The sequence below is a fragment of the Pinus tabuliformis genome, chromosome 6, assembly GCF_031772625.1.
Source record: "Pinus tabuliformis cultivar Carrire ecotype Pingquan chromosome 6, CPIR1, whole genome shotgun sequence".
NCBI classification, from domain to species: Eukaryota; Viridiplantae; Streptophyta; class Pinopsida; order Pinales; family Pinaceae; genus Pinus; species Pinus tabuliformis.
Genome location: NC_142292.1, coordinates 1,563,948,220 through 1,563,964,692, shown reverse-complemented (window position 1 = coordinate 1,563,964,692; position 16,473 = coordinate 1,563,948,220). Strand labels below are relative to the sequence as shown.

General features: G+C 36.9%; 1 protein-coding gene across 1 annotated transcript; it reads right to left on the bottom strand.

The window, feature by feature from the left end:
- Positions 1-4,821: 4,821 nt before the first annotated feature.
- On the bottom strand, positions 4,822-6,222 carry LOC149264723 (uncharacterized). The gene has a single exon (XM_089400558.1). The coding sequence runs from the start codon at positions 6,220-6,222 to the stop codon at positions 4,822-4,824; it is 1,401 nt and encodes a 466-aa protein (XP_089256684.1).
- Between the last annotated feature and the right edge of the window lie 10,251 nt (positions 6,223-16,473).

Genomic DNA, 16,473 nt, shown 5'->3' with positions numbered 1-16,473 from the left:
ATATATATATATATATATATATATATATATATATATATATAATGTGGTTCACTGATTTTGGAGATTGGTGACCATTATATTTATGGAAATATTGTTTATTCATCTCAATGGATCACAATCACTTCCAGTTGGCTCATTAATAGAACATTACAATCCCTAGAGTGTGAAGAAAATACTTGAGATGTGCTTTCACTGATAAAATGTTTTAACTATAATTTTTGTTTTATTTTGGTTTGTTTTATATAATATATACATAATTGACATTGAAATATTTTATTTATGATTCACATTCTCCACTTCAAAATGTTGATACATACCTCCTTATATTTGGAACTAGAAAACATATATCGATAAAATATTTTCTCATTCATGTTCTCTATATATATAACTTTCATTATTAATATTTCAAAATTAAAAATAAATAAATTTCTATATAAAATTTATATGTTTTATTTATGGATGATATACAATTTATTATTATAACTATTATTTTTTGTTATTAATATATTTTTGTTTTAAATATTACATGTCAATTAAATATAAAATGAATTACACATCATGTAATATCAATAACTACATATTAAATAGTCAAGGAATTGTATATCTCTCTCACAATAAAAACTAATTTAAAACATTGTACTTTCAATTACTTTATCTCTTTATATAAAATTGATATAAAATTAAAATGGAAATTAAAATATTATTAAATAATCAAAAAATTGTATAGCTCCCTCACAATAAAAAAATTAAGTTAAAATATTGTACTTTCAATTTTATTATTATTATTATTTTTTATAAAATTGATGTAAAATTAAAATGGAAATTGAAATATTTTTATTTATAATTAATATTGATGTTGTTTAATTATTATTATTTTTAAATTTATTAATATAAGTATTATTTTTAAAAGAAACATTATATTACATAATAGAATATTTTACACTGAGTATAAAGTGTTTCTAAATACAATGAAATTCATAAATATAAATAAAAGAGTATTTGAATTTAAAAAATTAGAAATACATATTTCTTATTATTTTTAAATTTTAATTTCTCGATTATTTTTTGTCATAATTTTTTTGTCAATATTTATGAGTCAAATTTTATTTTCACTAACTTTTTTTTAAATATAAATTTAATAATTCTAAACTTTCATATATATATATAATCACGCTCAAAAGTAATATTTTAATAATAATTGATTTATTAGCTAAATTTTATTCTTCCCTTGTCTTTATTTTTTATATATGAATTTAATAATTCGGATGATGTAAATATTATCACATTTATTAATATAGCACTCAAAAGTAAAATTATAAGACTACTTTACTAGATTATATATATATATATATATATATATATATATATATATATAAGTGTAAGTGTAAGTGTAAGTGTAAGTTGATAAGGATATGTCAAACAATTTAATTAAAAAGTATTTTATTAAGATTTTTTTTCCTTGGAATAAAGTTTTATTATTTTCAAGATTTAATTATTTGTAATGGTTTAACTAAATAGTTGAAATTTAATTAGATGACTTAAATTTAATAGAATTTTTTTTGATTATATGATATCTCATATCTTTTTATACAAATAAATAGTAAATTTTCACTTTTTTCTTTTCCATAGGAAAAATAGCGAACTTTCTATTAAAAATAGATAGTTACAAAGCATATGTAGAGCATTGCAGACAGACTTGTTTTTCGACATGATGGGTGAAAAAGGAAGTCTCGATTGATTGTCATTACATTCTAAAGGAGAAAATGCGCACCAGTCTCATCAACCAAGGATTAGGAGAAAAACGCCTCCACATGAGAATACACACCTCCCGGGAACTGATTCATGCAGAGAGGAACTGGTAATAAGCGGAGGCTGAGAGACCAAAAATCGCGCAACGAACAGTGTCCCCAAAGAAACTCATAGATTAGAGACAAAACAGAGAGGGCTCCCAACGACCCAGACCTCCTATTCGAAGGAAAACCAGCCTAGGAGCCCTGAAGAAATGGTTCATTAAAGAAGTATAAACAAAAAGAAAAAGAAACGAACTATGTACAGGAAAAATAACAGATACTGTTAAATCAAAACTTATGCAAAAATGGGTTGTTCGAGCGGACGAATCAACCCATTTTCTTCCTCCAAAACTGTCCAGGACCCCGAATCTTGATCAACACCCACTTTGGAGAGTCGATCAGCTTCATAATTTCTTTCCCTGTAGATATGGCAGAGAGAGATCTCCGAGAAACGACATTTAAGGCGTGAGACTTCTTTAAGCAGAGGGAGCAGGATGAAATTTCTGCATTGATGAGTCCCGTTAAACCATTTCACAGTGTTCATTGAATCCCCAAAGATCTGGACTTCTCTCACATTCCTAAGGATGAGCCAACAGAGTAGGGAGTGTAGGGCTTTCAATTCTGCAAAGTTATTGGAGCCCTGTCCAAGACCGACAGAAGCTTTTACAACCTTATCCTCTGATAAATGAATAATCAAACCAGCCCCACAGCGACCATTAATATCTGAGGCACCGTCAAAATAAGCCCACGGCATTGTATATCTGATAAATTCTTGGCGAACAGCTCTGGTAGAAGGAGGATCTAGCGGAACCGGGATACTTTCATAAATAGCAGCTCCTTCTGCGGCAAGACGACCAATCGGGAAAATAGAATCCTTAAAAATAACTTGATTCCTAGCAAGCCAAGTCCCCCAGGTAATGAGAAGTGGAATGGATCTCTCTCTGTCATTTGTGGCTTCATTCCACCACCTCTGCCAAGCTTCCAAGAGCCCCTGCCCTTCCCATCTGAAAGGAATTTTTAGCAGCCTTAACATTTCGACCCAAAGGCTAATATTAAAAGGAAAAAGAAGGAACATGTGCTGAGCTGATTCAACACTATCTCTACAGAGGGGGCACCAGCTAGGACCAATCCTACCTCTTCTTTGAAGAAAATCCCAAGTAGGGAATTTCTGCAGCAGAATGCACCAGAAGAACAATATGGATTTGGTTGGCCCTTTTAACTTCCAAAGCAGTTTAAACCACCCATCCGGATTCTCCCACCCTTTTTGAGACATCATCCATTTATAACCCATCTTTGGGGAATAAAGCCCATTCTGGGCAAAGACCCATCTGAGTTCATCCGGAGAGTTAGAGAGCCTGACTGAGGAGTTGAGAAGGTCCCTTCTGAATAGATCCCATTCCTCCAGCCATTCTTCATCCAAATGTAAGTCTCTTCCCTGAATCCATCCTTGGCTCCAAATGGAGGAAGCCCGAGGATCAGCCACCTGGTTTAAAGTGTAGAGCCCCCTGTCTTTTAAAGCCGAAACCAACCCCTGAGAAAGAGAGAAAATCTCAGTACAACCTATCCATGGATCTCTACCCAGCCTGATCTGAGTTCCATCCCCCACACTCCAAGCCAAGCCCTTCTCTATAATTTTAACAGAGGCGACCATAGCTTTCCAAACCACCGATGAGTTTTTGGAAGTCTTTTGCGGCAATCTGATCCAATCTAGCGTTGTTAGCGGATCAATATACTTTCTTTTGGAAACAGAAGTCCACAAATTCTCAGAAGAAATGAGCCTTCAGTTGAGCTTTGTTGCTAAAGATTTGGAGAAGTAATCAATATTTTTTATACCCCAACCTCCCCACTCTTTAGGGTGAGCCACTTTATCCCAAGCAATCCAAGGGGTGACTTTCTCCGACTTCGACCCCGCCCAAAGGAACCTGCTACATAATTTGTCAATTGAGGATAAGATTCCTTTGGGAACCCAAGTCAGACTAGCCCAGTAGACTGGGATTGCCATCAGAACAGATTTTATTAACACTAACCTTCCTGCCCTGGACAACCACTTGAAACTCCAGTGTTTCAGTTTGGATTCAATTTTTACAAGTATCCATTTCCAATCTTTGATCCTGTAATTATCGGGCTTCAGAAAGAACCCCAGGTATTTAAAGGCATCCTCCAGCGATTTGACTTCAAAATTTAGGACCAGCTCCACTCTGCGCACCAGCTCTCTGGACATACCTGTACATGTGAGAGTGGATTTTCTCTCGTTTATGCAGAGACCTGTAGCCTTCAGGAAAAGGTCCAAAATTTTCTTGAGCGTCCTACAGTCCTCGAGACTTCCATTGCTGAACAGGATAATGTCATCCACGAAAAGGAGGTGGGTGACCCAAAAGTTTACCGCTACTTCAATGCCTTTGAGAGTCCCCTGCCTTTTTGCATCCTAAATCATAAGGCTGATGTCGTCTGCTGCCAGCAAAAACAAAAGAGGAGAGAGCGGACAGCCTTGACGTAGGCCACGCTCAGGACTAAAAAAACTGGAGGCCGCTCCGTTGATCAGCACAACAATGGAAGAAGAAGAAACACAGCTCATAACCCATCTCACAAAATCATACCTAAAACCCAGATGTGTTAGCAGAAGCCTGAGATACAGCCAGCTGATTCTGTCATAAGCCTTTGACAGATCGATTTTCACAACTGCTCCTTTTTTTTTCCCAATTTTTAGACTATGAAGAGTTTCTTGGGCCACTCCGACTGCTTCATGAATTTGTCTGCCGTCTAGAAAGCCAAATTGCTCAGGTGATATATTTCTGGAGAGGACAGGTTTAAGCCTGGAGGCAATAACTTTTGCAATAATTTTGTAAACACAGGTGCACAGTGAAATGGGCCTGAATTCGTCAAAAGAAACCGGGAGATCCGATTTGGGAATGAGGGCTAGAAAAGTGGCATTGAAAGGATGATGGATTATACCTGTATGCCTAGAATCTTCCACAACTGCCACTAGCTCATCTCTAATGAATTCAAAAAAGTGTTGAAAAAATTCGACAGTCTAGCCATCCGGGTCTGGACTTTTGTCCTTTTGCATTGACTTGAGGATGTCTTCTACCTCCTCCTTAGTAACAGGTGCCATGATAGAATCATTTCCTTCCTCCTCTATGAACCTTGGGAAGAACTGCGCTACTCTTATAACTTCTGCAATAGAAGCTTCCTCTGTCGCTTTGTAAAGATTCTTGAAGAAATTGACCCCTAATGAGGCCAGATCTTCAAAAGAACGTGCCTGTTCACCATTGGCTTTCTTCATTTCCCAGATTGTATTTGAATTTTTCCTTCCTTTAGCGTAATTCTGAAAAAACTTGGTGTTATCGTCCCCCGCCTGCAACCAGATCGCTCTACTTTTTAAACGCCAGCTTTCCTCTCTTTGTTGAAGGATTCTCCTCCTTTCCCTCTCCAACTCTTGTAGTCTAGCCCGAGCTTCTATTGATCCATAGCCATTACCACCTGGGGTTTCCAGGAGGGCAATCTCAGAGTTAACATTTTCCAGCGTTTCTTCTTCCTTCAGTTTCTTTTGGAGGGCCCATTGTTTAGATGCGACCTTCATCCTTTTTAAATTATCCATAAAATTCTGACTGCGACTCTCATCTTCATTGAAAGCATCTTTCTTCCAAGTTTTATGGAATAGACTGATATAAGTTGCATCCGAGAGCCAAGAGGCATTAAATTTGAAGGGAGTGCCTGGTTTGGTGAAAGCTCCTTTCACTTCCAGGAAGACAGGGAAATGGTCAGATAGACCACCTTCCCCAACCCAATGTCTAAAAGCCTGTAAATTTTCTGCCAGCGATTCACCGAGCAGAAATCGATCAAGTTTCTTCCCAATCCATTCTTCTACAATTCTTCGATTCCTCCACGTCGGGCGCAGCTTGAGCAGAGGGACGTCCACCATGAGAGAAGAGGCCAGTTTATTTTGAAAGAAATCAGTAAGGGGATCGGCCCTGGCTCTGACCCCCCAAGATTCAGTCACCCCCAATGAAAAATTAAGATCTCCTCCAATTATAAGATTTGGGTGCGACATAAAAGACTTTGCAAAGAAAGAGTTCCAGAACCTCTCCCGATCCAAGACAGGACCATAGACATTAAGAATATGTAACGGGATGCAGAGTTTGTTGGAATATAGTTCCACAGCCAAAACATTTTCCGATCCCCAGGAGGAGATCTCTCGAAGGAACTTCGCGTTAAAGCCCAGAGCCACCCCTCCCGAATGACCATTCGCATCAATGGCATGGAAGGTCCAGCCCGGAAAGAGCTTAACGAGACATCCTGTAACTTCTTCCCCCTTCCCTAGAGTTTCTTGAATCAGAAGAATGTCAGGTTTGTTGGTCCTGACCAGATCCTTCAGAGCTAGCTTTTTGGGCAAACTAGCTAGACCCCTGCAATTGTAGGATAAGATGATCATCGGGAAACCTCAGGGGGTGTCCGCTTTGCTCTAAGCACCCCTGGTAGAGACATCTGCTTCCCACCAGCAATATCGATGACAGCCTTCAACTGTGCCTTCGACAGATTAGATTTCCTTCCTCTTAGCTTCCTCGGGCCTGCTGTCACCATGTCCAACTCCAGACCTCCCACAGCAAGCCCTTTCCCCTTTTTGGTGGCCAAAGATCTGAGATTGTAGGGGGGTTCAGGGCTCCAGACACTAGAAGGAATAGATAAGACAGCATCCGAGGGACTAGAAGTCAGCTTTGGAGAGGATGGAATAGTCATAATAACACTGTCTGAGGAGGCTAGGCCCTTCCTCAGGTCCGGCAGATCATCCAAGAGCTGCCTGAAGGGGCCAGACTCATCACAGCATGTTTGAGGTAAAACAATAGAAGAGCATATGGAAAAAGGAGGGGATAGAAGCGGACTAGCCTGGGTCGCCCCTGCCATTTCAGGATCTGTTGAGGTTCCCTTGAGAGACATTGGAAATGAGATAGCCTTACTTGCTATACACCCAGACTGATCCTGTTCGGCGTCCTCCGCTTGTTCCAGACCCAACCCCTGAACTTTTGCCTGAGGATCGCTCTCTTTGATCTGAGCCCCTTCTTTCTGGGTGAACAACCACTGATTTGCCTCCAGATTTTTTCCTTTTCTCCTTTGTCTTCGGCGGCGATGGTGACCTAGAGGACACTCCTGGGCCAGATGTTCGTATTTGTGACAGCGATGGCATCTGAAAGGGAGGTTTTTGTAATCCAGGGTCTGTAGGAACTCTAGACCTCAATACTTCAGGTTCATAGCATCTGCCAGACCTTCTCTGGGATTTAAACTTACCAGGATACGGGCGACACTCCAATCATGAGTTCGAAGATATGATCTATCAATGTCGAGAAACTTCCCCAGAGTATTACCCATTGAAGTGAAGGCCGAGTCAGTCCAGAATTGCATAGGGAGACTCGGTAATTTGACCCAGACTGGTGACTCCACCGTTTTTTCTTTCTGTGCATCAAACAGGGGCGTCCACCTTCTAAATAAGATTGGCCTTTTTCCGAAGCTCCAGTGCTTTTCCAACACCCATTCTACGTGCTCCTTTTGTCCAAACCGAATGCAAAACCAACCTCTGTCCAGATTCTTGATCTCTTCTGGCTGACCCGGAGCTTCTTTCCATTCTTCCTGCGCCCAGTCCTTGATGAAGTCTACCGAGAACTTCCTACCCTAAGAAGGTTTTCGAGGCTTCCATTGCCTGATCAATACTAATATCCACTCCAAAAACATAGCTAGGCTGCTCCTCCTTTTTTCTGATAGGTTTTTTCTTCTTTCTCTTCCCTCCCACAGCCTCCGTCTGAGTTCCTCCCTCTCCTGGATTATTATTTGCAGGAGCATCGGCTACTTCTGCCTCAAGCATCTCAGAGCGCCTTCCAACAGGGTCTCTGTTGTCTTCATCCACCCCCCCAACCGACCTATTTACCCCAAAACCAGAGGCAGTGGCTAGTCTTCGCGCTTGATCCTCTACTCCGGATCCTTTCAGGTCCCCTCCTTCCTCTTCACTGGACGAGGACCGCGACAGGCTGGGGAGCTGCCTTTTCAAAATAGGGTTTGATGCAGGGACCCTTTCCTGATCGCCTTTTTTCAAAACACCTCCTTCCACCTCCTCATCAAGAAGAACTGAGTCCGTTGCGCTTTTTGGAAAGAAGAGTTTCAGATTTTTCTCAGATACTTCATGTCCCCAACAAGCAAGAAGATCTTCGAGAGCTGGTTCAATGTCCACTGACTCACATTCATGAACCATCTCCCGCTCTACACGACGACCTGGATCCATTCAAAGCTTTGTGATACAGTAAAACGATCCTCCCGGTAGAACCTTGAACCTTCTGACCTGTAGATTCCTATTCCCGTAAAAACTATCTTCCTTAACGCCGTCAGTCTGGTTTCCATGGCAGAAAAAAACCGAATCCCGCCATTTTCAACATTCAAACCTCCTTCCCTCTGGTTCGCCCGCCGGACTACTCTTGTTCTAAATTTTCACCTTTTAAATAATCATATCATATAAAGACAACATTCCTTATATCAATATTGTCTTAATATTAATATATTAATATAAGATATACAGACAATATAAGATATCAATCTTATATAAGAACAATATAAGATACCAATATTTGGTATCCTTCTAAATAATCATATCATATGAGTATCTTGGATTATGTGACATTTCATATCCCTTCATTCAAACAAATAATAAATTTTAACCTTTCAAATAACCATATTGTAATAAGATCATAGACTTTTACCACTAACACTAAGCTTAGCCATGCAAAAAATCCCTATTGAAATCGATTCTCATAACCAATGGCACCTTGTAGAAATTTGGTGATAGAAATGTAACTACTCAGGAAATTCAATCTAAATCAAGAGACACAATTTTACTCTATTGCTCTGTGAAAATTAATTCACAATTTATAACAACATTCACTAACATGCATCAATCACATACACAATTACATGGATTTATCTAGGGGAAACCAACTAGTAAAAACCCCTTAAGTCTGCTTGCATTAATCAAATGAATAGAGAATCTATTCGAATTTCTAGCTCCAACTCTGAGCTCAACCTTCAAAAGAAAAATTGTTCTCTCTTCTCAGTGAGAAGCTTTGACGCAGACTTAGTCAATTTCTACCTCCACCTAAGATCTTATTTCCTTCCACAAATCCTGAGGAAATTAGCCCTTATTCTGTAGGAATCTCCTCCAAACTGATTGTGCAATTCCCAAGGATTGATCATCGATGGCATGCAACACATGTACACTCAAGACTAGTCTATGATTGATGTTACACAGCCTTGGAATTTCCACCACAACTGAGCAATTCAAATTTCTTTCATGCATGAGCTATTTTGGTAGATTGGTCAGTTAATTAGATGATCTTTGCATTAGAATGTTGTCTCACTGCACAACTGACCTCCAACTAGCTCTATTAAATGTTAGAACTAGTTTAACTTAGTACAACTGGAAATAATTGAATTGGGTTGCTACAAATTAGCAATCAACACGTGCAAATTGAACTCCAAGTCCAATAACTTGAATTTACTGAACTAATTGAGTGACAAGAGCCATGTCACCTTAGTTAACTTCCTCTAAGTTGTCCGTTGATGTGGAAATTTCGAATTTTCTCAATTTAACCAAGGCTAAGTCAATTTGAGCCTTTCTTACTACTCTTCTCAACACACCCTCTTAGCAAGAAAGGGATTATCAACCAGCCCTATCTTGCACCTATGAAATTTGAACTTCCCTCTAGACAAGGCATTTGTCAAGATGTCAACATCTTGTTCCTCTGTCAGAATGTATTGTAGCAACATTATCCTCCTATGCACATAATCCTATAAATGATGATACCTGATACCTATATGCTTGGATCAATCGTGAAATGCCAGATTCTTAGATAGCTTAATGTAACTCTAATTAACACATTAGACAAATAATATTTATGGTTGATTTTTCTTATGCAAAAAATTATACTTTTAGTGTTTAGCTCCTTGTTGTAGTGGTAGGGTTCTTATCTTAAGCCTTTTGAAATCAAGGTTTGATAAAGGGAGTGAATGACCTCGGATTTGACCCTTTTTCATCCCACTTGGCTATAAATTAGCCTCAATGGCTTCATCTCTGAAAGATAATCCTTGGTCTAAAATTTTGTTCATTTGTGTTGGCCTTCTTCTTTAGTGCTTCAGGTTCCTAAATTGGGACTATACTTGCAATAAGTTTAAGCTTCTATGATTGAGTATTTTTTATATCTTTCAGATATATATTTTCTATTATTTGGGTTCATCTTTTTCTATTATGGATGATAGTCACCCCCTATCTTGTCTCTATAATTTGAATCCTAAGTTAGATAGAGTTATCTCATTCTCATCTTCTTCCTGTTGGTGTGGAAAGGTGGCATGGCTTTCAAACTCATCCCGTAGAAATCTTAGGCTATATTTTTCTCTTATTGAGTTGTGGGTTTGTCTCTGTTCTGAGATGGGTGGTCTCTATTCTATTTTGGATAGACTGATGTTTCCTTCTCTTTCCAAGGATTAAGTTTTTCTATGTTGTTTATTGGGTAATTATCCTTCCTCCTTTCTTCAATCCTCAATGTTGTACTTATTACTATTAGAAAATTATGCCTTATGGAGGAGGTTCTAATGGAAAGAGGGGTGGTCATAGTGCTAGAATTCCTACTAATCCTCATGCCCAAATAGTAGTAGAGCATTATGTTGATACTACTGCAGAAATATCCCTCCACTAATTATAAAAAAAAAAAAATGAAAAAGATGAGGGGGAGAAAGAATTAAATGATAGCTCATAGTAGATGTGGAGGTAGAGGAATATGTTGGAAATTGGATCCCAAAAATGGACAACATGTGAATGTGGCATACAAGGTATATGAAACTAGTTGACATTTATTGGCAACTTAGGAGAATTACGAGTAAAATATTAGTTGAGTGATCAAAAGAGCAACATGAAATATTGTTTTGTGCATGAAGTGTAGAGACAAATTAGAAGGTTGGAAAACAAAGTAACAACACTAGAAAATAAGTTAGTCAACATGGAATTTGTGGGCTTGAATAAAGAGACAGGACCACTAGACATTACCCACATGGACTCCCATATGACATAAAAGTTGTCAATGGCATTTTTTGTTGTGTTTGTTAGTCATACTATTGTTAAAGATGATGATTCATAGCATTATCAAGCCTAGAATAAGATGTATCTTTTTTGGTAGATAGTATTTGACGAGATTTATAATAGTCTTAAATGCTTTACTTGGACAGAATTAACAAGGATTTTCCACTGGCTTGGTTTCTCTTGTGGCAGAAAAGTAGGCATGGTAAGACTATGTTACATAATATCCTTTGATATGATCTAATATATATCATTTTCCCAACTTACAAAGTAAAACAAAAACAAAAATATTAATAAAGTACGATATTTTTTCCATAAAAATTAAAAAATTACAATGTCATATATAAATGTTGGTTGTAAAAACATAAGTTACAAAGAATTATAATCCATATCTACGAATTATCTATAAATTATAAATATTAGTCATGAAATCATTGATTTGAAAACTACCATGGACATTCCACTAGACAATTTGTTATATGAGATCTAATAAAAATATACTAAAATCCAAAAACTATACTATAAAGGTTGATTTTTCTTACAATTTCAAGATTTATTAAATTATTGATTTCTTCTTATGCATGAAATATATAAAATGTGGAAAATAAAAAACAGATAAAACAATCACTCGCAAATCACAATAACACCAAGATATGGCTTGGGAAACCCTTTGAGGAGAAAACCTAGCTAGAAGGTGAGGTTTCTCTATTCTCTCTTTCTCTAAATGGAAATGGTGGAAAACTATAAAGAAGTGAGACTTGTGACTCGCAGACTACTACAAAACAAAAATTCTTTCTATTCTTACCTCTCCCTATAGACTCTTAGCTACTATACTCTACTCTAGAACAAAATGCACTAGAATAGAATATCAACCCCTTTTCCTCCTAGATGATTGGTTATAACACAACCCAATAGCTAGTTATGGGTTAAATTTAACCCATTTGACCCTCTATATGAGTTAAAACTCAACCATCCTAGAGTATTCTTCATATTACCTAGGTGTCTAACCCATTTTCCATGAGTAGCATGGGTTGTCATAGCACATTATCGAATTATGGTGTTCAAACATAATATGTCAACTTTTGGGAGGCATAAATTTTGTATTTGAACTTTGATTGACATTATTCATGCACCATTGGAAAGATATTCAAGTGTAGGATAGAATGAGGGCATGCAATTCTTAAGAAGCAAATTCCCCCCTTATAATTGAAGGCCTTAAACTAGCCCTATAAGGTTTATAAGCTCAATTCCCCAAATTGGGTCTCCCCACTAAAATTGCTCCTATAAGTTGATTTCTCTTATTTTTCCAACATTAAAACATCGAGACAAATGAAAAAAATATAATGATCCAATATATATCATACCTATCCATTTTTGGAAATATTTTGCTTCCTAAAATATTTTATTGAATGAGGCGAGGAAATTTTCCTCTAACTTCTCCCTACATTACCACTTAATCTTGCTTGCAAGTTGTTCCTTCATCCAAATCTTCTAAAATTCATATTTCCTTTGTCTTGTAGTTCTATATTTATTCTACAAGATTGTATCCTCTATCAACTCTATCTAAGAATAACTAAATTCTCTAAGGTAAGGCCTTCTCCTCTTCTTAATCCCGCATGGAAGCCTCATAGAGTTTCATATCTTCTACATTCACCACTAAGTAAATTTACATGGATGGGTATAGACTAAGTATATAAGCATTCTCTCTTAGCTTTTCCAATATCTCAAAAGGACCATATACCAAAGCCTCAATTTTCTTATTAGGACCCTATAGCCTTTCCTTGTTCAATTATGGCCATACTTTGTCTTTAACCTTGAATCACTTCTTTATTTTGTGTCAATCATGCCTGACATTGTTCTTTTCCTATGACTTCTTTAGTGTCTCATTTACTTGCATATGGATCAACCTAATCTTATTAACAAATTTATCTTCCTTTGAAACCATTTCTTGTGAGATCTTCCCTCTCTCCTCTTTGTTTTCCATATGCAACTTCCAAAGGTGAAGGTGGTAAATATCAAAAACAAGTTTAAAATGGTGACTTATAAGTAGAAGTGTGCATTGCTCCATTATAAGTGTGTTGTATATATACCAAATTTTCATCCCAAGAAATCAGATTCTTCTGATTATAACTCCTTAAAACCTACACCAAAGTCCTACTAACTACTTTGGTTTTTCCATCTATATGTGGATGGAATGTTGTATAATTCTTCAACTTTGTGTCCATTCTCTCCCACAATGTTGTAAAAAATGCACTGAGAAATCTTTTGTCAACATCCACAAAAATTCTCCTTGGTGTCCCAAAGTGTACCTAGACATGTCCAAAGAACATTTATGTTACTTCTTTCCTGCTAATGGTCTTTTTACAGGGAATGAGAACACACATTTGATTTAACTTGCAAAATACCATGAATAAGTAGTTACATCTATTCTATGTTTTTTGGTAAATCTCCCACAAAGTCCATGGAAATGTTTTCCCAAGGACAAGCGAGTATAGGTAAGGGATGAAATAGACCATGTTTCTTGTTACTAGGCTTTTTGGGACAACAAAAATTGCATCCTCTTATGAACTTAGCTACATCATCTTACATCTTCGTTCAAACACATGCCTCTGTAAGTTTCCCATTGTCTTCCCTATACCAAAATGTCTTGCAACCTTGGAGGTGTGATCCTCTCCCATTAGTTACAACTGCTCTCCTTTAGAAACACATAACTTATCAAGCCTATAGAATACCCCATTATAGAGATGATAGTCAACTTTGTTATCTCCATTATCAACATGATTTTGTTTCTGCAACTGTTGAAATTCCTCCTTGAAGTTCTCATCCTCCATGTATGCCTATATGTATGTATCATGGGTTAAAGACTCCATGAGCGTCAACATTACCATAGTTGCAATCTTTGATGTGGGTGTCCTTGAAAGCATGTTTGACATCATTTTTTTCTCTACCCTTCTTATATCTAATCACTAAATGAAACTTCTATAAAGTCCCCATTCACTTGTAAAGTTTTTCTTGTTGTAACTTGCTCTAAGTATGCAGGTATTATAGCTTCCAGTGATTTGTGGTAATGACTATCTCCTTTCCTATTAGATATAATTGCCACTTTTGACATATTGTACTAGGGCATAGAGCTCCTTGTTATAGGTAGGGTAGTTGAGAATTTTCCCATGAAATATTTTAGAATGTTAGCATGCAAGCCTTCCTCCCAACATCAACACGCCCATAACATACCCACTCACATATTTCTCCACTTTGAAGTGATGTTGCAAGTTCAACAATGTAAGAAATGGTGCTTAACTAATTTTCTTAAATTCAACTCCTTGAAGGCCTTATGTTGACTCTTTCCCTACTAGAAACTCTTGCCACTAATTATATTGGCATGGAGTGATGCTACATTTACTAAAAACGAGGGAATGAATTTTGTTAGGTGTTGTCCTTCCCCAATAAAATTTGCGACCTTAGAAACATTGGTAGGCACTGGCCATTTCCTGATGTCTCCATCTTGGCCAGATCTATCTTCAACTCTAATGCACTAATAACATGTCCTAAATACACCAAAGGTTGTTGTGTAAAGTCACATTTCTTGAAATTTTCCAGTAGTTGGTGCTTCTTCAATGCCTCTAGAACTTGTATCAAATGTGAAATGTGTTCCTTCCAGTCCTTAACATTGTATACTAGTATATCATCCAAATACACAAATAGAAAATGAATATAGATATGGGCACAACATATCATTCATTATTTGCATGAACATAGTTGGTGCATTGCATAAACCAAATGGAATGACTTACCACTCATATAACCTTATTAGGTTCATAAGGTGATTTTCTAAGTATCTTCTTATTTGAATCAAACCCGGGGATACCATGATTTTAAGTCCAACTTGTTGAATTATTTTGCTTATTGCAACCAATCCAATAGATCATTTATCCTTGGTAGGGGTACTTGTTTGTAAGTGCAATTTTATTTAAGTCCTTGTAATATATGCCTATTTGCCAAGTCCTATCCGTATTATGCACGATTATGATGGGCGATACACACGGTGAGGTGAATGGTCGAATTACACCCTACTCTAGCAATTGCTACAACCGATTCTTCACCTTGTTTGGTTCTATTATTAACTTCCCATATAGCCCAATTTTTGGCAACAAAGGGTTTGATAATAGTTGGATCTCATTCTCCACTTCCCTCTTGGATGGATGGTATCCCTTTAGGTCCTAGAATATTCCCTTGTCTTCCTATAGCTATGCTTCTAATTGTTATGTATGTTTTTTAGTGCACCCCTCCAGGGATTCCATGACTCTCATTAACTCTTCTATAGACTGATTTTCTCTTAAAAATAGTAAAAAAAAGTTTCTTGGCTTGGTTGGCACTAACGAGAGAAGTTTTATATTTACCCTCGCATTTCATGGTGAAGCGTTTTTATAGTAAAACATAGTTTCTTGGCTTGGAGAGAAGTTTTAGATTTACCCTCATGCATGTTGATGGTGAAGCGTTTTTTATCCTTTATGAGGCAATATTGGTTGGTTGTCCATATAAATATTACAACATGCACACCATGCATTAATGTATAGGGACACCCAAACACTACTCCACACACATCAAGTGGAACTACATCCAATTATACTTCATCAATAAAATCAACACTAATAGAGTATTTGGTTTAAGTTATTTTGTTACATTGATTTCCACATTCTTATTTACCCATCCCAATGGATATATGATAGGATGATATCGAACCTCCAACCCTAATTTATTGACCAACTCCATCGCAATGTGATCCACTTGTTATCATAAGTCAAACAAAGCATCAAGTTCTATCTTTTTGACTCATAAACTACCATGGATATTCCACTATACAATTCATCACAACAGATCGAATAAGAATATACTGAAATCTAAAATCTATACTGTGAAAGTTAATTTTCCTTAGATGTATTGGATTTATTTAATTATTGTTTTCTTCTCATGCACAAAATATATAAAATCTGATTTAGATAACATATAAACAACCAATGAAAAGTCATGATAACAACAATATGTGACCTTGGAAACCCTATCGGAAGAAAACTCTATTGGAAAGTGAGGCTACTCTACTCTCTATTTCTTTAAATGGAACTTTATTTATTTAAATGGAAAGGGCGCAAATACAAAAGAGTGTGATCTATGACATGTGGGTTGCTACAAAATGCAAACCCTTTTGGTTGTGCCCCCTCTCTATCCAATTTCAACTATTATGCTCTTTTATGGAACAAAATGCACTACAATAGAATCCAACCCCTTTTCTCCCTAGTGGCCCGGTTATAACACAACCCGATAGCCAACTAGGGGTTCAATTTGACCAATCCAAGCCTCAATATGAGTTACAAATGTATCATTATGGAGTATTCTTCATAAGGACTCGTGGCATTTTCTTGAATTATGGTGGTCAAACATAGTAGGTCAACTTTCGAGAGGCATTACTTTTGTTTCTGAACACTAATTGCTTAGATTCTCACATTGTTGAAAACATGTAGAATATCACTAGTGGTGCTTAAGCACAAAATATTTCCCTCCAAAAAACCATTTTTCAATGCC